The sequence below is a fragment of the Andrena cerasifolii genome, chromosome 3, assembly GCF_050908995.1.
Source record: "Andrena cerasifolii isolate SP2316 chromosome 3, iyAndCera1_principal, whole genome shotgun sequence".
Classification (NCBI taxonomy): Eukaryota; Metazoa; Arthropoda; class Insecta; order Hymenoptera; family Andrenidae; genus Andrena; species Andrena cerasifolii.
Genome location: NC_135120.1, coordinates 22,122,360 through 22,142,797, shown reverse-complemented (window position 1 = coordinate 22,142,797; position 20,438 = coordinate 22,122,360). Strand labels below are relative to the sequence as shown.

General features: G+C 41.1%; 3 protein-coding genes across 6 annotated transcripts in view; 2 read left to right on the top strand and 1 right to left on the bottom strand.

Moving 5' to 3' along the window:
- The window catches only part of Atp8b (ATPase phospholipid transporting 8B), a 69,816-nt gene extending 69,356 nt beyond the window's left edge, over nt 1-460 (bottom strand). Inside the window, exon 1 of one of the 3 annotated variants that reach the window (XM_076807994.1) lies at nt 302-460. The gene's annotated coding sequence lies outside the window, so the exon portion shown is untranslated. The remainder of the gene's footprint in view (nt 1-301) is intronic. The other 2 variants (XM_076807995.1, XM_076807997.1) reach the window with 2 other exon arrangements.
- Nucleotides 461-570: 110 nt separating this feature from the next.
- LOC143366719 (3'-5' RNA helicase YTHDC2) lies at nt 571-6,415 on the top strand. 2 transcript variants are annotated; one of them, XM_076808007.1, is made up of 8 exons: nt 571-815; nt 1,168-1,379; nt 1,448-1,641; nt 1,887-3,978; nt 4,054-4,440; nt 4,532-4,782; nt 4,857-5,197; nt 5,296-6,415. In XM_076808007.1, the coding sequence occupies exons 2-8, from the start codon at nt 1,183-1,185 to the stop codon at nt 5,305-5,307; spliced, it is 3,474 nt and encodes a 1,157-aa protein (XP_076664122.1). In that variant the 5' UTR covers nt 571-815; nt 1,168-1,182; the 3' UTR covers nt 5,308-6,415. The 2 variants fall into 2 exon arrangements, with proteins under 2 accessions (XP_076664122.1, XP_076664123.1); XM_076808008.1 differs by lacking the exon at nt 571-815 and adding an exon at nt 991-1,009.
- A 59-nt stretch (nt 6,416-6,474) lies between these two features.
- On the top strand, nt 6,475-19,728 carry C12.2 (von Willebrand factor A domain-containing protein c12.2). Its single transcript, XM_076807983.1, has 20 exons — nt 6,475-6,589; nt 6,978-7,138; nt 7,218-7,298; nt 7,378-7,787; nt 7,872-8,036; nt 13,500-13,658; nt 13,728-13,958; nt 14,029-14,241; nt 14,351-14,511; nt 14,583-14,865; nt 14,959-15,657; nt 15,725-16,105; nt 16,175-16,326; nt 16,453-16,882; nt 16,955-17,709; nt 17,831-18,141; nt 18,208-18,459; nt 18,678-19,072; nt 19,144-19,382; nt 19,463-19,728. Exons 2-20 carry the CDS (start codon nt 7,030-7,032, stop codon nt 19,578-19,580), a joined length of 5,544 nt encoding a protein of 1,847 aa, XP_076664098.1. The 5' UTR covers nt 6,475-6,589; nt 6,978-7,029; the 3' UTR covers nt 19,581-19,728.
- Nucleotides 19,729-20,438: the final 710 nt, after the last annotated feature.

Here is a 20,438-nt window from a genome sequence, read left to right as displayed (position 1 = left end):
GAGACCGCCGCTCGAATTCAACGTTGAAATCTCTACGCACGATATTCTAATCGACACGTGACGTTCCCTTAAGCTCCGGATTCTGCACGACGCGCGGGATCGCAAAAGAAATTCGCGAGGCGCGAGCCAAAAGTCTCTGTCAAGATTTCACCGAGATAAGATCGAACGCGGTCAGACGGTAATTGACGGAAAGGCACAACTCGTAATCGTCAATCACCGTGCGCAAAGTCCCTTGCCGCGAACCATGCACATTCGACTATTCTGTACGATGTTTCCTACTGTTCGAGGGATGTACACTTACCGATAACAATTAATTCTGGCTGCAGCACGATAAACACTTAGAAGATACGATACGAACGACATAACCCGCGCACCAAACTAAACCGGCCATATTGTTTACTGGAACAGCATTTGGCCGTGTGCCTGCTTTCACTGTTTTGCGGATCTCTCGTGAAAACGACGAGAGCGTCCTCTGTCGCTAATCTCGCACAACTTTCTCGAACGTCTGATCGCATTCGTAACATCGTGATTTCGTTTTGCGACAGCAGGTGTAACAGGGCTCGACTCGCACCGATAGAAATTCAACGCGTCCAAGCGAAGTAGGGGGAGTTAACGATTGAAAGCGGCGTAAATATTTTTCGTCCGTGTTTATCATGGATCGTTTTTTCAGGCGTGTTGCGTTTTGATTAAAATTAAGAATCAGAAAGTTTCACGGATACTCCAATATCTGCCGCTATCAGTGCATCGATAGTTATTACCGTACGGTATAAGTTCATAAAAAGATTCATGTATTTTGAGAAGGTCATCTGAATCATGTGAGTTTAAATATTATTTGTGTTTACCAAATACCCTGTACTCTCAAATCGTTATGTCACTTCACACTTTAAATTATTCAAATGATTGTACATTCGATATTGTACGTGAGATATATTCTTTAATAAAGTGTATTTTTTGTCTTACGTACTTTAAGAATTGTGAATTTTCAAAGACATGCATCAGATTTATCAAGGTCATTGCCGCTCTCAACTACGCATAATTTGCTGCTTTGTATACATATTAGAAATATGGATAAATTTGAAATTTATATTTTGTAGTTTGATAGTTACACCGTGCCTAACAATTTTATTGGGTTTGTTTATATATATATATATATCTATTGCGTTTTAGAAATAATCATTCATAATGTCACGTCGGAATCGTCATAAGAAACGTGCTCTCATCGGAGAGGACACTAGAATTGCGGTAAATTTAACTCTGAAGAAGTTCTTGGAAACTATAGACCAGAAGGAATTAGAGTTTCCATCTTCGTATACGGCGGAAGAGCGGAGTTATATTCATGAACTCGCACACGAATTAGGATTGAAATCCAAAAGTAGAGGGTAAGTCGAGAAGTACTATATGCTTTCATTTGGTCCTAATGGTTGTAACACACTTTTCTCCCCAATAGCAAAGGTAAAAATCGTTTTCTAACAGTATACAAGAGAGAGAGATCGACCATAGTTCAAGCTGACGCCGTACTAAAATTACAGAAAGCTTCAAGACAGAGTATTTACAACTTACTACAAAGTTTTCCACTGAATCATAAAGAATGTCAGGATTTACTACCACCAATCGAACGAGAAAGACCTCTTAATACAGATGGTATTAAAATTAATTTCACTATCTTGTGGATTGTTTTTTTTTGCAACTGCTGGACTGGGCCTAATTAATAAATTGCCTAATTAATAGTAGTAACTAATAGTTAATGCATAGAAATGTGAGGATTTTTAATGAACAAAGGAACACATAAATATATTTTCTGGTTGCAAATTACAGTTCACAAGTTGTTAATATAAATTCCTCGAATACAGATCTTATTGAATTTTGAAATCTTATTTTATTTTTAGTTTCAGTGAATACAAATACTAAAGCAATGGGTCGATTAAATAATAGCGTGCCACAAATACCACAACTGAAGACCAATTTCGATGTATTAAATTTTCGTAAATCTCTCCCTATTTTTAATGTTAAAGAAGATGTTCTTAACGCTTTAGACGCTAATCAAGTGGTTATAATAGGGGGTGAAACGGGCAGCGGTAAAACTACCCAAGTCCCTCAGTTTATTCTTGAGCACTGTCAACAATGGTATCAACCGTGCAGAATTATTTGCACCCAACCAAGAAGACTGTCGGCTGTTTCGGTGGCCGAAAGAGTAGCATTTGAAAGGGACGAAAAAATTGGTCAGACATATGGGTATCAAATAAGACTCGAGAGTAGAGTTGCTCCGAAAACTCTTTTAACGTACTGCACGAATGGTGTATTGCTTAGAACCCTTATGGCGGGTGATTCTGCTTTAAGCACCGTGACGCATGTTATTGTAGATGAAGTTCACGAACGTGATAGATTTTGCGACTTTCTCCTGATAGCACTGAAAGAGGCCTTGTTGAAGCATCGATCTCTAAAGCTTGTGCTTATGAGCGCTACATTGGACGTGAACATTTTTGTAAAATATTTCAGCAAATGTGCAGTAATTAATGTTTTAAGTAGAGCGTTCGACGTGGATGTATATTATCTTGAAGATATTTTAAAAATAACTGGTTATATGACCAAAGAAATGGTGTCGAAGCGGAATGAGTTCGCGAATAAGAAAGATCAACGTAAAGTTTTAGACGGTTGGACTCAATATAAGCCCCAGCAATCGGGCTCGCATACTGTGAATGAAAGATGTCGATTGCCTGCCCCAATTTTAGCGCAGCAAAGCGAGCCTATTCCAGAGAAAGTTAAGTTAGAGCCATGGTTAATAGAAGAAATGGATAAAAGCATTTCTGATACGTGGTTGCTCGGCGGTGAAGACAATTTTACACAGCTCCTGTACTTCATACTGTCCGAAAATGTTTCTGTAGATTACCAACATTCCACAACATCTGTAACTCCACTCATGGTGGCTGCAGGTAGAGGATGTATAAATACTACAGAGCAACTTTTAAATCTAGGCGCAAATTTGAATTTACGAGCAGCCAATGAATGGACGGCATTAGATTGGGCAAGAAATATGAATCAAACGGAATGTGCAGAGTTGATAGAGGCGTATATGAAAACCTACGATTGTACATTGCAAGATGATACACTAACACATGGTAAAGATGCTTCACTTTCGGAAGAAGACAAACTTCAATTGGATGCATATCATCATACATTTAATGACGACAATGTTAATTACGATCTTCTTTTACAATTAATTTTATATATACATTTGAAAATGCCTCCCGGCTCTGTTTTAATATTCTTGCCAGGGTACGATGATATTGTGACTATGAGAGAAAGAATAAATAACGAGGAAAAAGAAATGCATCGGGGTCTACGATACAGTTTATATCTTCTGCATTCGAACATGCAAACGAGCGATCAAAAGAAAGTATTTAAACCTAGCCCTCAGGGGACTCGAAAAATTATTCTCTCAACAAATATAGCTGAAACGAGTATCACAATCGACGACGTTGTCTACGTCATTGACTCAGGGAAAGTTAAAGAAAAATCGTTTGACGCTATATCAGGAGTATGCACGCTTAAATCGAATTGGATTTCTCAAGCTTGTGCAAAACAGCGCCAGGGTAGAGCAGGAAGGTGTAGGAATGGCATTTGTTATCGCTTATTCTCCTCAATTCGATACAACAGTATGCAGCCGTATCAGACCCCAGAAATTTTAAGATCGCCGCTGCAAGAATTATGCTTGTTTACAAAACATTTAGCTGCGGGAAATACGCCCATTGCCGAATTTTTAGACAGGGCATTGGAGCCGCCCTCGAATGTAGTAACAAGAAACGCGGTTCAGTTGTTGAAAACTATCGACGCGCTAGACCCGTGGGAAGATCTCACTGAATTAGGAAGTCATCTGCTTGACTTACCGATTGAACCGCGACTTGGAAAGATGTTGCTATACGCTGTTGTTTTGAAATGCTTAGATCCCGTCTTAACTATCGTGTGCAGTTTATCGTATAAGTAAGTGAAATGTTATCATTCTAAAAATGCTGTCGTCTAAATGAAACTAATATTATGTCGAACGTTTAATTTCAGAGACCCTTTTGTCTTGCCTATGCAACCGTCAGAGAAAAGAGCCGTGACTGTGGCTCGTAAGAGATTTGCGACTAACACGTACTCTGATCATATGGCTGTGTTGCGTGCTTTTCAGGGATGGCAGAATGCACGCGCAAGTGGCAAAGAACGTACGTTTTGCGAGCAAAATTTCATTTCTGCTGCTGTAATGGAGATGGTAGTCGGAATGCGGACTCAGCTTCTTGGTCAACTTCGCGCGTCCGGATTTGTTAGGGCAAGGTGGCCAGGAGATATCAGAGATTTAAATTCTAATTCTGAAAATTGGGCAGTAGTGAAAGCAGCTTTGACCGCTGGATCCTATCCAAATTTAATGAGGGTAGACAGAGAGCACATGCAGTTAAGGACGCAGTACGTCATCTTGTTTAATTACTCTCGAGACATCTTTGTATTGTGTAATACCATTCTTTGTTACGTATGTGCTTATTAATCATTACTGCAGGAAAGAGGTGAAGGTATTCTTTCATCCATCGTCAACGTTAAGAGATTATCCAAAATCGCCAAGAACGACATCTGCACAAACGCACGCAGCTAATGTAGAAACTTTACCCAGCGATTGGTTACTTTACGAAGAAATGAATCGTACAGGACGGTTTTGCCACGTTAAAATGGTTACTTTAGTTAATCCATTAACAGTGGCATTGTTCTGCGGGCCGGCAAGATTATCCGTGGATATAATTTACGAAGCTGAATGTGTGTACTAATTTCAATGCTGTTCGAATATCCAGAGATTCTAGATACTCCTTATAATTGTTATTGATTTACAGCTATACCAGAGAGTGAGTCGGATTCTGAAGTTGATGAACATAATGACGGAACGATTTTTAAACTCGATGATTGGGTGGTATTTAAACTCGATCCCGAGGCTGCCAGGTTCTTTTTACATTTAAGACAAAAGTGGAATGCTTTATTCTTAAGACGCATGAAAACGCCAAACAAAGCTATGTCACAGTTAGACGAGAAGGTTGTGAATACCCTAGTGAACGTAATTACAAACGAAGAGCAAGCATGTGGATTGCAACAACCGTCTGGTATTGGTCAACGGCCACGTCCATTAATTGTCGATTACTATCCTGCCAATGCCAGAAGAACCGACGACTTTGTAGAGGTAAATTTTTCAGCGTTCATTTATTTGCAGCGGTATGTGTATTATTATTTTTAACCATTCATATGTTAATATAAAATTTCTTCTCTGTTTTCTTTTAGAGGAATTTTTAAATTCGGATAGAAGAAGGATATTTCGTTATGTACAATTAATAAGAAGTATTTCATTTTCTTGGTTCCTATATGTGACTCATCGCAATATCGCGATGGTATTCCTGTACTTACATTTTGTGAAAGTGGAATAGATTACGTTTGAAATAGGCAAGCTAAAAGAAACAAATTGTCGCTGACTGTGAGATATTTATAGTTGCATTCAAATGTTTACTCAGTATTAACGAAAGCTTTGAAGTCAATAAATTATCTTTCTGCTCGAGAAATTTCAGAGACAAAGATATTATGTTAAATCACGCTATGTATCTCTTCTAGATATTTCTTATTTATTGTGAACCAACCGAATAATTCCGACCCAAGCGTGTATCATTTTTCATTTTAAGACTTTACAGAAACATTCACACGTACAAGTTAAGTATGGTATACAGTGATTGTAAGTAATGTCAAATTAAAGATAACCAAATGTGTCACTCCATGGCTTATCATGAGATCTAGTTTATTGTAATTGCTCTTTTCTAAGGTTACTCCACATTTCCACTTTTCTGCCTAAATAGTATAGAATGAACATGTAGGAATCAAAGTAGATTTGTGTACCTTTTAAAACACTGCGATGTACTGTATCGATAATAATCTTAAGTAATTTATTTACATCGTATACTGTGGATAAAGTGCTTAATGTTATAATTTACTATACAGAATTATTGCATTTAAGGGAAAGAGTAAGTCGCAAGCACTTGGAGCATGTACCTAGTTAAGCAAAACAGTAATATGTTGTTCATTAGCTATAATGTAATTCTTATAAAAGCGATTTATTAAGAAATTAAAGCTTATTATTTCAGTCTACAAATATGTTATGTGATATAAACGTACCTTTATTTTGAATTTAATTGCTGGCAAATCTTTATTATCAAGTGCAAAGTTGATTCGTATTTAAAAAAAAATCTGGAAGGGATAAGCTGCAGAAAAACTGTTTATTTTCAATATAATGATTTAATTTATGAAACTACTAGGAAAACCTTTAGGCGGCAATGAGATGTATGTTGATGTTAACATAGCGTTTAAAATTGTAATAATTTTCAGTGTGATAATAAAAGAATTTTGTCATAATCTATGAATGATAATATTTTACTTACTGAACATGATCTTCAAGTGACCTTTGAATTGTCTAGAGTCTAGAGTACTAGAAATGGTGAAACTATTTACTATGAAAAAAATTTGAGCTCTTTTAATATTTGCTAGTATATTGTACTTGAAGTATTGTTTTATTCATTACAATTGAATTAAGGTAAAAGTAGATTTATCTTTTAAATAAATTAACAATAAATACGTGACAATTATAATGTGCGTCACTAAGTAGTTGCAGATAAAAGAATTTTTCATATTTACTTTTATTACAGTAAAATAACTTTCGCTTACGTTTAAAACTTTCCCTATTTATCCAACTTAATTAATTGTTTTCGCCGCAGTTCGCAGAATGTGTTTAACCTCAATTTAACACAGTATTAAATTATAGGTTATTTCTATTTTCTTTAAATATGCTTTATAATAATAATACTAATGAGAGTAATGAGCAAAAAAAATTACATAATACCATGAAACTCAAGTGACAGCATTTACTGCAATTACTATCCCTGTAAAAGTATTTCACGTTTAGATGTATCTTCTTTTTATAGAAAGTTTTACGTTTATATAATTTATATTTTGTGAACAAGATTAAAGTAGACAATGTCGTTCGTTTCTTGTAATCTTCGTCGAATGTCAACTGTTACTAAGGTTTTAGAAAAGTCAAAAGTCTTTTACCCTAACCATTCACTGTTCATACGCTGTAAGTCAGGTAAGTCTGATGGGAGTGAATTAATTATTTTATAACTTTGCGATGCTATTGCTTCTCGATTACCATTTTTTTATTACAGATGATGTAGTTGTTACCATTGGTGATGTTTCGAAACGAGTGAAGCCACCAAAAACTCCTGATTACGTACCAAGAAAGTATTGTAAGTCAGATAAGCTTCTTTCACCGTGATACTTTTGCTTTTATAAGATAAGCATAATGATTGATCATCATTGGAATAGTATTGAAAACATCTACTCAAGAGGTGCTGAGACATTTAAAATGGATGCTGCAAAAGGATATTCTCGCTCAGGACATCTTTTTAATGGGTGCACCAGGAACTAGGCGCAGAGAATTAGCTCTGGCCTATCTGGAACTCACAGGACGTGAATTAGAATTTATTGCGCTTTCACGAGACACAACTGAAGCTGATTTAAAGCAAAGAAGAGAAATTAAAAGAGGAACTGCCTATTATCACGATCAAAGTGCAGTGAGGGCTGCGGTAAATGGAAGAGTTCTCATTATCGAAGGTGTTGAGAAAGCCGAACGAAATGTGCTTCCTGTTTTGAATAACTTGTTAGAGAATCGTGAGATGCATTTAGAAGATGGTAGATTTCTCATACCATCTGCACGTTACGACAAGCTACTAGAGGTATAGACACATATTCGATCGTCTAATATTACCGGTTGACTGGCTGACTAGTCATTTCTTAAATTTATCTATTATTTCTTTCAGGTGCATAGTCAAGACGAATTAGATGCATGGCGGCTTGTTAGAGTTAGTGAGGATTTCAGAGTTATTGCATTGGGTTTGCCAGCACCACGTTATCCGGGTCACCCACTCGATCCTCCACTCAGATCTAGGTTTCAAGCTAGGCATATCCCACCACCCAGTTTTGAAGTAAGTGTATTTCTATGCAATAAAGAGTGACCCAAAAAATAGCCTCTTTTTGGTCCCACGATTTTGGAACTGAATTTTATGCAAAACGAGACCTTATGATGGGACATCAATCACACAAAATTTTCTAGTTGAGTTGACAATTAGTTTCTAATAAGGTATCATTTGGCACAAAATTCAGTTCCAAAATCGTGGGATCAAAAAGAGGCTGAAAAAGGCTTCATTTTTGGGTCACTCTTTAGTAAAGTTAGCTTAAAATATTTATTACATTAATTTTAGTTCTTTCTAGAGCGGTACTAAATTATTTACGTAGCATTTAATTATATGTACATAATAAATAGACTCTGGACGTTTAAAGATAAATTCAAACATATATTGAAAAATTTTAACTACTTGTAGTAATACATTCTTACGGCACTATTTATAAGTAATATGTTTGTGTCATGTTAACAACTATACTTCATGAACTGTACTTGGATACTGTTATACGTTATCGCGATGGAGTTCAGAATTCTAGGTCCCTTCACCCATAGGCTGATCAGTGTTCAGCTTTTAATGTCAAAGTCACCCAAGTTTATCGTGATACCTGCGATATATTACAGAATTAAGAGCGTGCATTAGTCAGGATTAATTTATGTAATCATTTACTTTTCTACGAACCTACATGTGTTACGAAAAATGTATCATGTCTAGAATGTGATACGATTTTTTGGTGGTTTTGCTGAACAGAGTCTATTAGCTACGGAGACTTGCAGAGTCTCGTGTGACAATGCATCATAATTACGTGGGTGGCTCGACGGAGATACTGGCGCGTGTAATTTGCTAAAGTTTTACCTGATTTATGGAAACGTCGCGGCGTACCATTAGACATGGGGTGCGGAGGTCGCACCAACCCCTCCACCTGGCCACCCCTTCCGGTGCTCGTTTCCTTCCTATATAAACTGCTCGTCGCTGCGCTATGGTCACAGTCATCGTGGTTTGGATCGCGTGTCCCGAGCACCAGCAGAAGACTGTTTGTCCTCTAGCTCAGTCGAGAGTCGATACGTCGGAATTCGGCCGAACGCGAGGCCTGACGCGCCGTGTTACTGAATCTGCAAAGGGAATACGAATAATCAGGCTACATCTTTCAGCGAGCGCGTTAACGCAAACATGAAAGGCAAAGAAGGTCCTTTAAAAAATTAACGCGCAGAGTAATTTGCTACCGGATGTATCTGGGTCTACATTGTATTACTTAAGAATAATTAAGATTTGCAGTGGCACACATTAATACACATTTATGCGTTAAGTTAAACTCTTCACTGGATCGAGCAATGCCAGCTATATGGTCCTCCTCAGAAAGACCGATATCTGTTCGCACTGTGTGGGTAGACGGTATTCGACACGCGATCTTATCACCCGATGACCCTCTGATAAATTCTAAATCGTGTCGACGTTCCCGAGTATCGAAGGATAAAAATTACTCGGCGGAATATCAACAGCCCGAAGCAAGGCTGGATCGTTTGAACAGTTGCTTCGCGAACCTGCACGTGGTCGCGGGCAGCAATCTTTCAAAGAGTACGACCACCTCGCGGATGTATCGCAAGCTTTCTGCACCCCCTTGCCCTAGAATGTCAACCAGCGCATACAACACCGCCAAGGTAGAGTCTTCATCGGATGATAGCAGAGAAGATAAAAAGGACCATTGTGACGAAACGGAGGAACAAGTCGCGGACATCCTTATCGATCAACCGATTGCCAAGGATGACGTTCCTGGGAACAGGACCCTAGAAGCGGAACCTAATTCTGGTTGGAATCCAGTCGAATGCGAACAGGCAGAGGGGACATTCGACACATTCTGGAATCCATTGTTCGAAAGGGTCCTTCAGTGGTTGGACTTATCTGGGAGAGCGCAATGTTACGATTTCGAGGAGGACTTTGCGGAAACGTCGCCGCGCGAAGGGGAACGAAAATGGAGCCCCGTTAAAAGAAGACTGTCGCGTTCTAGGCGTGAATCTTTCGTAGAAAAGCATCGAGTAATCATGTCTAATTATAAACTGCACAAGGATCGTAATCCTGAACGCGTTGGAAGGGATGAAAGCAAGGTGTTGCAAAGGAGCCTGCCTAAGATAAGGACCACGAGAGAAGGGTTTCGAGAGAAGGATGAAATGTCCGGGAGTAACGCCAGAGCTCCTTCAAAATCAGACGAACACGTGTCGAGGAACGAAGTTAAGAGGCATGAGAAAGTATCATCATTATGGTCTCCCCCTGGACGCATTCAGCTGCACGTAGTGATGCCGAATCTTATTTCCAAGGAGAACCACGCGTCTTCGCAAGAATCATTGATTAACGACTAAGAGTATGCAACTGTATTGGTTGCATGTAACATCGTAGCTGTTCTGTAATTAAGTATTAGTAATGCGAGATGCTGATGAAAATTATTTTCTGCAACGAGGCGTCAGGACGTTCTACAGGATTCGGATTTTAGTCGAACATTTGGATCCTCCAATGAGCGCGTTTCTAGTCATAGAAAACTTAATATACGTGCCCTTAACGTTAACGTTATATAAAGGTAATTACCCATCGAACAGGAAGAATTGAATTCTCAATTTATAAGATTTTTTTACTTTTCCTTTGCTTTTGTTAGGCTGAAGTATTTTATTTTGCGCTCACGTGGAACTGATTCAATTTACTTTGGCAGCACGTATCTCTGTATTTTCACGATAACACTTCCGTAGTATGTATACGGACTGGCTTCATTTGCGCACGCTACTTTTCCACCCACACTCAAGACGTAATAAATCCCATTTTATCGAGAGCCAATTCGATACCTATTATTCGCCGCGTGAAAGAACTAACGGCGAACGGTGCCGGCGCGAGACGTCGCGACGAACAGTTTTACGGATTCGGTGTCGAGGGTATTTGTGAATTCAAGGAAGGAAACAATAAACCCCAGGGATGGTCACTTAAAAAAGTCAAATATAATTGACAGTTTAAAGGCCTTTAAACTTTAAACTGCTTTAGAACGGTTTCTCGCGACGCACAGTGGGGTGAAAGACCCTAAAAGTTGGCATCAATTCTTAGGCGTCATGAAAACTTGTGTTAATTAAATAATAATGGAGTTCCTACAGCTAACTGTTTTTGACCGACTCGGATGAGGAAGGAAGAGTTGTAGCATGCGGGCATATTTAAACTATACCAGGGATAAAAAATCAGATATGGTAAACATTCTTTTGTATTTCGATTTTTCGCCAACTTTTAAGCTCTCCCACCCCACTGTGCGACGGAGCGAAAGCTCCAAAATTATTTTGTGGAATTTCGTGTCACGCGTTGCCATTCACACGCGTAAAAAAGATTGTACACGTAAATAAGAATTACGTATGGAATTTATATTATTTACATAGGAGTTCGAACAGTGGGAGTGTCAAATATAAAATATCAAGGAGTTTCAATGTAATTTAGCAACTGTTTATCGTACGATACTGTTCGCTTCGTGATCTCAGGTACATTGAACTTCGATAATTTATCGGAATTCGTGAATCGCGTGCTTCCACTACTAAACGAAGCTTTAATGTCGCAATTGTTCGGCGACGTGTTTTACAAAGTTCGTAAAAGTTCGTCGCTTGCCAATATTTATCGCTGTGCACAGGGAACATAGTGTTGATCTTATCTAGATGCGCGATTTCTACAAGAAACTTTGCAGTTAATCAACATTGCGGTAGTCTCCTTAAATTATATCTGCTTCGAGAAACTAATCAGCGGTGACATTAAACGCGAAATGAAATCGGGTATCTTGCAGAAGTCAAGTTTTATGGTTGTACAACTTTGTACGACTATTCATTTCATAATGGATAGCGGTCCGCCAAAAATTCAACCCCCGCTATAATTCACAAGGAAACGTTTAAATTGTATGCTAGCTTTCTTTCGGTTTATTCAAACTTTTCGAACTAGGTACAACTTAGGGGCACTTCAACAGAGATTTCGATTTTAAATCACAGAATTGCGTAGGGTTTTGGAAGATTTTCTTTAAAAGAAACTCTTCCCGTAGACACTGGCACTATGTACGTGTCTACGTCCTGCTGAATAGCAGGAGCATTAAAATTAGATTCGTCTACAGCCACAAGTTCCTTTCACTCGCGAAGAACGTATATTATGGTGGCGGGCAGAGGATGTGGTCGAGTCGAATCGAATCGAATTGATTCCACTGAAACTCCCCTATTTTTGCGGAAGTGTTTCGCAGATCGTTAAGGGAATCGTATTTTCACTGAAACCGCGATTACAGCGTTGATAGGTCCGAGAATGTAGCTCAATTGAAACTTTTCGATGGAAATCTGTAAGCTATCTCGAGGATTCCGTGCCGAGTGGTAGTTATTCTTGGGTGGTTGGCGCACGCTGGAAAGCTCTCTTGGCGCTAATCACTCGGTGCGGACTGTTTGAAACAGATCGTGGGTGTAACATTCCGTATGCTCTGTTGTTCACGATTATGCGGTTTTCGGGCAAACGGAAACAATGCGGATACCTTACGGGGGGGTAATGCAATCATAACTTTGCTCGTTGAGGGAAAGCGACTAGTGTGAGTTATTAACTGCCACTCGAAACTTAAAGGACCTGCTCGGAATCGCGTACCCTACGTGTTTGACGCGAAAGCACTAATAATGTCATAAAGATGATAAAGAATAATATGACTGTACAGCAACGAAAGGTTAGCAGCGTTAACCCTTTAGTGCCAAACGCACTATACCGTCAAGGACCCAGTTCCTGATCACTTAAGAGTAACTACCGCGGGTTTTTAAACGTGTAAAGGGAAAACTTAACCAAGTTTAAACGATTTTTTGTTATTTTAGTAAATCTGTGTTTTATCTTTAATTTGGTATTGAAAAAAGTGCGCACACAATAATAATTATTTTATAATTTAACTTTGAAAGTGAAAAATGCAAAGGGAGCAGTTTCTGATCACCTTCACGCGTTTTACTATGAGCTATCAAATTTTGCGTATAAATATCAAAATACTTCATAATTATTTAGTAATTTGTTAGAATAAATTTGTATCATAATAAGCTTATTAATTGGTTTATTTTCCTAAACTGATCAGGAATTGGGTTCTGATCAGAAACTGGGTCCTTGACGGTATATGATACATTCCTTTTTTTTTGCCGTTTTCATTCGCAGTTCGCTGTTTGTAACAGTTTAAGTGGTACATGTTTAGCGTAGTTTTATTCACTGAAGAAAGCTGGACCTACCTGAACCCTTTATTCATTGGTTTTATGCATTTCAACCACTGAAAAAAACAATAAAATTTTTTTTTTATAAAAATATATAAATTCAGGCCATTTTCAACGATAAAAAGAAAACGGGATATTTATCCTTCAACGGGATCTAGGTGCGGGCACTAAAGGGTTAAAGAAACGTTCCATTTCGCTCGTATCAGAAGCTTGTTACATCGAAATTTCGACAGAAGAATGTATTTTTTGGAAATTGTTACGATTATAGGATCAGTTGCAAACTTCGAGGAAGTTAGCCCCGAACGCTGACAGTGGCAAATTATCGCAGCTATTATCATGCGCGCACGCTTTGGTTACGCAAGAGGCTATATCCTTAGGTCTTCCGGATTTCCCCCTGGATAATCTCTCCTCAGCTGCTGTTATAATGGTAAATGTCCTGCTACCTTGAGCATCGACCTGCCTGTCGAATCTCCTGTTAATTTGAGGATTACCGCAGGATAAATGCCCGCACCTGCCGGTATTCGATATATTTTACAGATTCTATCCGTATAAACTGTTCTTGGGGAAAGAGGGCCGGGCCGCGGTCGAGGGTGTGCTTAAGACTTTCAACATTCTCGATACGGCAACGAATGACGAAAAAGTGACGAGACGGGTAAAAGTGAACGAGAGAACAAATGATTCGTTGAACGTCACGATAGAGCATAACGGTGTTAAGACGACGTTGGACGTAAGTGGGAATATCTGAAGACGAAAGGGTTGAAATGCCAATTACCCTATTTCGTGGGTTTTATTGTCAGGTTCCTTGCGGTGCCAAACAAATAAATGAAAGTGCAAAACCAGACAAGTACATAGAAACGAATTATCAGAATAACTTATTGACGAGCATGCTGGAGACGCACTTGGCCTCTGACCTGTGTTTAATTGGCCCAAAGGGTTGTGGGAAATCCACAACCGTGCAGACGTTAGCCGATTTAACGGGCTACCAGATAGAACCCGTGGTGCTTTATCAGGCAAGTGTTACCTTTAATTTGCTTTCCTGCTGGCTTCGCGAAGAAGACTATAATCTGCACAGTCCCCGTTTGCCATAATACGTTTCAAACAGTTGAAATGTCCCCATAGGACATGACTTCCAGGGATTTGATACAGCAGCGAACCACGTTGTCCAACGGCGATACCGTTTGGAGGGATTCGCCGCTAGTCGATGCGGCTTTGAATGGGAAATTGGCTGTATTGGACGGAATTAATAGGATCCACCACAGTACCTTGGCTGTATTGCATCGGTACATTGCCCGGTGAAAGTCCGACGAAATCTTAGAATTAAATTCAAACCGCACGTACTATTCCTTTATAGATTGGTCCACGACCGGGAGTTACAGTTGTACGATGGCAAGAGGCTGATCAGGGCCGATCGTTACGACGAGATAAAGAAGCAACGCGATAAATCGGACGAGGATATGAGGAGCTCGGGCGTGCTACGTATCGATCCGTCGTTCAGGATCATAGCTTTAGCAGAGTCCCCGATAATTAATAACCCCTCGGGGCAATGGTTAAATTCAGAGCTGCTCAGCTTATTCCTGTTCCACGAGATGAGACCGCTGGCGAAATCGGAGGAGCTCCATATCATCCGATCGAAGGTGTCTGCTCTTATCGTCGAACCTTCCTTTCGAACCTTCAAAGGGGGGGGCCGGTTCGTTTGCATTCTAAGCGCCTGTTACGCTGTGTTTTAGTACGGGGAGCCTTCGGAGGCGTTGTCGAGGATTCTAGAACTGGCGCAGGTGCTGCGATCCTCCAACGATCCGACTTTACAGTCTCTGGCCGGGTCTTTGAGCACCAGGCAGCTTCTGAGGATAGCAGAGAGGATGCACAAATATGAAACGGACGACGCCTACGTCGCGGTGCAGCGTGCATGCCTGGCTCGTTTCTTACCAGCCTTGGCGAAACAGGCACTCGAGGATTGTTGCAAACGAATGGGCATTGTTCCCACGAGCACCGCCCCGAACAAGGACATTAAGTGCGAAGTCACGGGGGATAGTGTGCGAATCGGAAGCACGGTCGTGGATCGATGCCACGCCACAGCTCCCACGAAGGTGCCCGATATCTTGTTTTACGACGTGCCACAGCATATCGCCCTGTTGGAGCGTCTGCTCCAGGACTTCACCCTGCGGCAGCATCTCCTGCTGGTCGGGAATCAGGGAGTAGGCAAGAACAAAATTGTCGACAGGTTGCTGCAACTTTTGAACAAGCCGCGCGAGTATATACAGCTCCACAGAGATACCACTGTTCAAACTTTGACCCTCCAGCCAATGGTGAGGGATGGCAAAGTGGTGTACGAAGACTCGCCGCTGGTGCAAGCTGTTAAATTGGGCCACGTGCTTGTCGTCGATGAAGCAGACAAAGCGCCCACTCATGTTACTTGCATCCTAAAGGTATTCAGAGCTACGTAGTTGTAACTGTATTGCCCGGCAAACGTGATTCGACTAAACTTCTTTCCAGACTCTAGTCGAATCTGGGGAGATGATACTGTCCGATGGCAGACGCATCGGTCCTTTCACAAGCTCTACCGCGCAGAGTCCAAACGCGATAGCGCTTCACCCAGATTTTAGGATGATGGTGCTGGCTAACAGACCAGGCTTCCCGTTCTTGGGAAACGACTTCTTTGGGGCTTTGGGTGATCTGTTCAGCACGCACGCCGTAGACAATCCGAGTGTCGAGAACGAGATTCAATTGCTGAAACAGTATGGCCCGAACGTGGACGAGAAAGTGATATTCAAGCTGGTGAAAGCTTTCGGGGAGCTGAGGAGCATGGCTGATCAAGGCTTGGTCTCGTACCCGTATTCCACTCGGGAGGTTGTTAACATCGTGAAGCATTTAGAGGTGAGTTGTGGATTTCGTTTGCGATCTTGTGTTTTATACCTTCGTAAACGTACTTCCCTGTGCCCTCAGAAATTCCCGCAGGAATCGTTAGCTACCGTAGTACGGAACGTGTTCGATTTCGATCGATACAGTCAAGAGGTCTTCGACACTGTAGTCTCCCTTCTGCACAAGCACGGGATTCCTATTGGAACCAGTCCGGCTAATGTCGCGTTGGCGAAAGAGTAAGCGATTTAATGTAAAGAGCCTCTGTTAAAGAGAAATTCGTTTCGTGTAAATAAAATTTACAGCTATTTTTTTATGCGTGTTCTTCTTTTTTAAGCGACACTTCTTTTCCATTTCCATTGCAGAATATCTTTACCAGGCAAAAAGATTTCCGTTGCATGGAATGTTTCGAATAAGCAACAAGTGTTGCCTGTTCAAGAAAGATACGTTAAGTTAAAGTCGCCCATAAGTTTGAAGCAAAATGTTCTCCCTCTAGACCGTGTCGAAGCTAGATCAGCTTTATTTACTGAATTACAAAGCTACTGGACTATACCAATTAACGAGACTGGCGTGGTTGCTGCTTTGTCGGTCCTTAAAGGCGCCAGAGGCGATGGCACGGATGATAAAATTCATATTCTTACGACGAATCCCTTGAAGATCTTTAGCATGAGCCAGGAATCGGATACAATTCAAGAAACCGTGATACACGGATTAATAAGCCCTGAGAGGGGCAACAAACCCTTATACACGATGGCGACTGATAAGGATGGGAATGTTTTAGTCCACGAAGAAAGTGTAAGTAGTTTTCATATGAAATTAATGTTTCTTCCGCAGTCGTGATTGTTACGTGCTGATATGTATTTTCAGAGTAACATTCTGCTACTGGTCAATTTAAATAACAAGTCTGCTCGGCAAATACAGTTGTCGTCCTTTCTCGACATAGCTTCGGACAAAATATCAAACGCATTTAGACCTAAGGTTCTTCACTGGAAGATGAAGGGCGATTTAATCTTGTCCCATAATCAAATCGTTTTCCACACATTCAATTCCAATAAGATAGAAGTGATCGACCTGGGTTCCACGTGTGTCTACACGATTAATTTGCCGTTCGACGTGGAATCGGTCTTGATCCCGTCCGAAAAGAAGTGGCTGATCCAAGGTAGATCAAGGAACAAGTATATTCTCACGAAATCTGCCGACTCTTCGCCGTGCCCGAATGTTTTACGAGAAGTGGACGAACCTAATGGGAGCCACTTGAAAGTCGGCTCGTTTCTCAGCTGCAGTAGCAATGACTTGCCCAGTAGCGTGCTTAGCGCGGCGTTGGGACAAAATATAGATTCCCCAAATAGACTGTTGGTGACCGATAACACCTATGCCAGTATCGCTGTCGGATTTCCTGATTTAGACAGCTTCAACGAAGTTCACTATTGGCCAAGACGACGTCCAAGCAGAAGCTTCACGCCCCCCATTACGATGGAAAGTGGACAAATTATCAGAACCGTTGTACCTGAAGAATTGCCGGATGATATTCTTCCCACGAATGGAAGGCAGTCGGGAGTGACTGGTTATTTAGAAATTGTTGACACTGTCAGCCACAAGTTGCGTTATATACCTGTACCAGAGTGAGTAGATACATCTGAAGCACCAACACGTAGATGCGAGTAGACTTTAATACTTTCCGCGCTCTCTAACGCTAATGCTTTCTAAGGAGTCTCTGCTTACGTTTCTGGGGGGACTTTTTAGAGCAGTCAATGTATCACCCGTGGTTCAGTGGTTATACTCAAACAATTATCCCCTATATGCTTCTCCGAAATCGAATGAAGATCTGGTGACCGTAGACGCGGGCGGGTGCGTTCGCCTCTGGGAGACATCTTTGGCGAATATCGAGAGGTCTTTGGGTGATTGGCGAAGGATGGTGGGAAGTGGCAACGATAGGCTACAGATCACGAAGGAGAGGTACTCTGGTTTGGACGTCAGCGATCCGAAACATGGAAAAATCGATGAGAAGAACGAGCCGCATGTTGGAGGCAACACATGGGCAGGAGGAACCGGAGGTACAGCGCATAGTGTTTAAATTACAGACTTGCTTCAACTGGTGAAGCGTTTAATGGAAATTTCAGGAAGGGATACAGCAGGTCTTGGTGGAAAGGGTGGACCGTATCGTTTGGACGCTGGCCATACGGTGCACCAACTCAGCGACGAGGAAAAGAATGCTGTACCGGAACACATAAAAAAGGCGGCGAGGGAAATGTGTCTGAAAGCGTTTCAGCAACGTTTAAAGGATATTAGGATGAGCGAGTATGATAATAAAGTGTATTCCCAATTCAGTGACGCTGTTCAGAAGCAGGTTCAAGCGTTGAGAACCATAATAGGTGAATACTCGATCATCTTCTTTATATTTTTATACTGTTACAAGGTGGACCACTCAATGCTGAAATATTCCTAACTTTATGGTACTAATTCCCTGTGATTGCGCTCTAATTCCTCCGAGTAATGCAGAAAACTCTAGCTCCACAGCAGTATCTATTACAAAATTGAGGAGTTACCCACAGTGCGAATAAATGTGCAAACATTTCCATTACTTTACCAGGCAGCCTACAGGCTAAAAGTAACGAGCGCCAGTGGTGCAGACATCAAACATCCGGCGAGTTGGACGACACGAAACTAATCGAAGGTTTAACAGGGGAGAGAACGATTTACCGAAGGAGAACAGAGAAAGAACCGGAGCTCGGTGCACTACCCACGAAACCGAAGCGTTTGAAATTGGTGGTGGACGTATCAGGTAGCATGTACAGGTTTAATGGATACGATGGACGCCTCGATCGGGAGATGGAGGCTTGCGTTATGGTAATGGAAGCGTTCAGTGGTTACGAGGGAAAGTTTCAGTACGATATCGTTGGTCATTCCGGCGACGATTGTCATATTCCTTTCGTCAACCATACTCAACCACCAACGGATAACAAGCGAAGATTGGAAGTAATAAAGGTAACGAGGGCTAAGGAACTGCCTCGGTTAAACGCGAGACCCGCCGTTCTGATGGGAGCGACTTCTTTCAGACGATGCACGCGCATTCGCAATATTGCATGTCCGGCGATAATACACTGCAGGCGACCCGGCATGCGATCACCAGCCTTGCAAGAGAGGATTCCGACGAGTCTATCGTCGTCGTACTGTCTGACGCGAATTTGGAACGTTACGGCATTCCTCCCGAGCGATTCGCCAACATTCTCACGTCGAACTTAGAGATAAACGCTTTTGCAATATTCATTGGGTCTCTGGGCGATCAAGCAGCTAGGTAAGTATGTTTTGATAAATGTTGCGAAGGTAGTCTATCTGAAAAGGAGGGACGTAAGAATGCGTACATGCAATTTTAAGATTGATCAAGAAGATGCCCTCGGGACGAGCTTTCGTTTGCATGGACCTCAAGGATATACCTCGGATCTTGCAGCAAATATTTGCCGCTTCTTTGCTAAGTACTTCACGATCTAATTGATATTTCAAGCCAGTAAATTTGTGTAATCGTTGCAAAAACTTGCAACAGCGAACGCACAAAAGATGTACGATAATGTACGATTAATTTATATTTACTCGAATGTACAGCTTGTAAATGTTGTAAATATATATTTCTAATTTTACCTATACCCGTGAATTCGGTTCCGATTTAATACCCAACGCCTTTATATTACTAATTGCAAGTACTCGATAAAGCAACGCTATATGTAACTTTCAAAGTACGACCACATTATTGAAGGTTGGCATTACTGCATTCGGGTATAAGTTCAGTCGACATATTTTCAAAGTAAGCCTGCACACGACGCTTCAAATACTCAACACAAACCTCAATTTCATACGTGCTGTTATCACATAAACATTGCACAGTGAATAAAGTTTGTGGACCGTTAATAATCAAAAATACCCTCTGTACACACAGTGGCGTTTACACTTTCGGAGAAGAGACGTAAAAATTTCGCGGAAGATTCCATTCGAGACGCATAACCAGCGCGTAAGGAAACAGGCACGAAGCCGAAGTGTACCGAAGTTAGCCGAAGGCGCACGAAACAATTCAAACTCGCGCCATTTCCCTCGTCTATAACCTACGGTTTCACAACGACGCTATCAATGCTACACAACTTCTGCTAACCCCGAGGATGTACAGAACGCGTAAACCTACTCCCAACGCATAAAAAAGAGAAGAAGGAACACCTTTACGAAAGGAATCGAGATGCACGAGAAATCAGCGACGACCAGTCGGACGCAACTTCAGCGCGAGGCTATTGCAATACATAATTGGCGAAGAAGAAAACCGTACATACCACGCGCAGCATCCCCCCACGTGTTCCACGTTTCATGA

Excerpts from the sequence above, each read along its gene's own strand:
- LOC143366719 (XM_076808007.1), top strand. The coding sequence starts at position 1,183 with ATGTCACGTCGGAATCGTCATAAGAAACGTGCTCTCATCGGAGAGGAC. Across the intron at positions 1,380-1,447 it reads TTGAAATCCAAAAGTAGAGG|CAAAGGTAAAAATCGTTTTC; the intron begins GTAAGTCGAGAA and ends TCTCCCCAATAG. Across the intron at positions 4,783-4,856 it reads TATAATTTACGAAGCTGAAT|CTATACCAGAGAGTGAGTCG; the intron begins GTGTGTACTAAT and ends ATTGATTTACAG.
- C12.2 (XM_076807983.1), top strand. The coding sequence starts at position 7,030 with ATGTCGTTCGTTTCTTGTAATCTTCGTCGAATGTCAACTGTTACTAAG. Across the intron at positions 14,242-14,350 it reads AACCCGTGGTGCTTTATCAG|GACATGACTTCCAGGGATTT; the intron begins GCAAGTGTTACC and ends ATGTCCCCATAG. Across the intron at positions 16,106-16,174 it reads ACATCGTGAAGCATTTAGAG|AAATTCCCGCAGGAATCGTT; the intron begins GTGAGTTGTGGA and ends CTGTGCCCTCAG.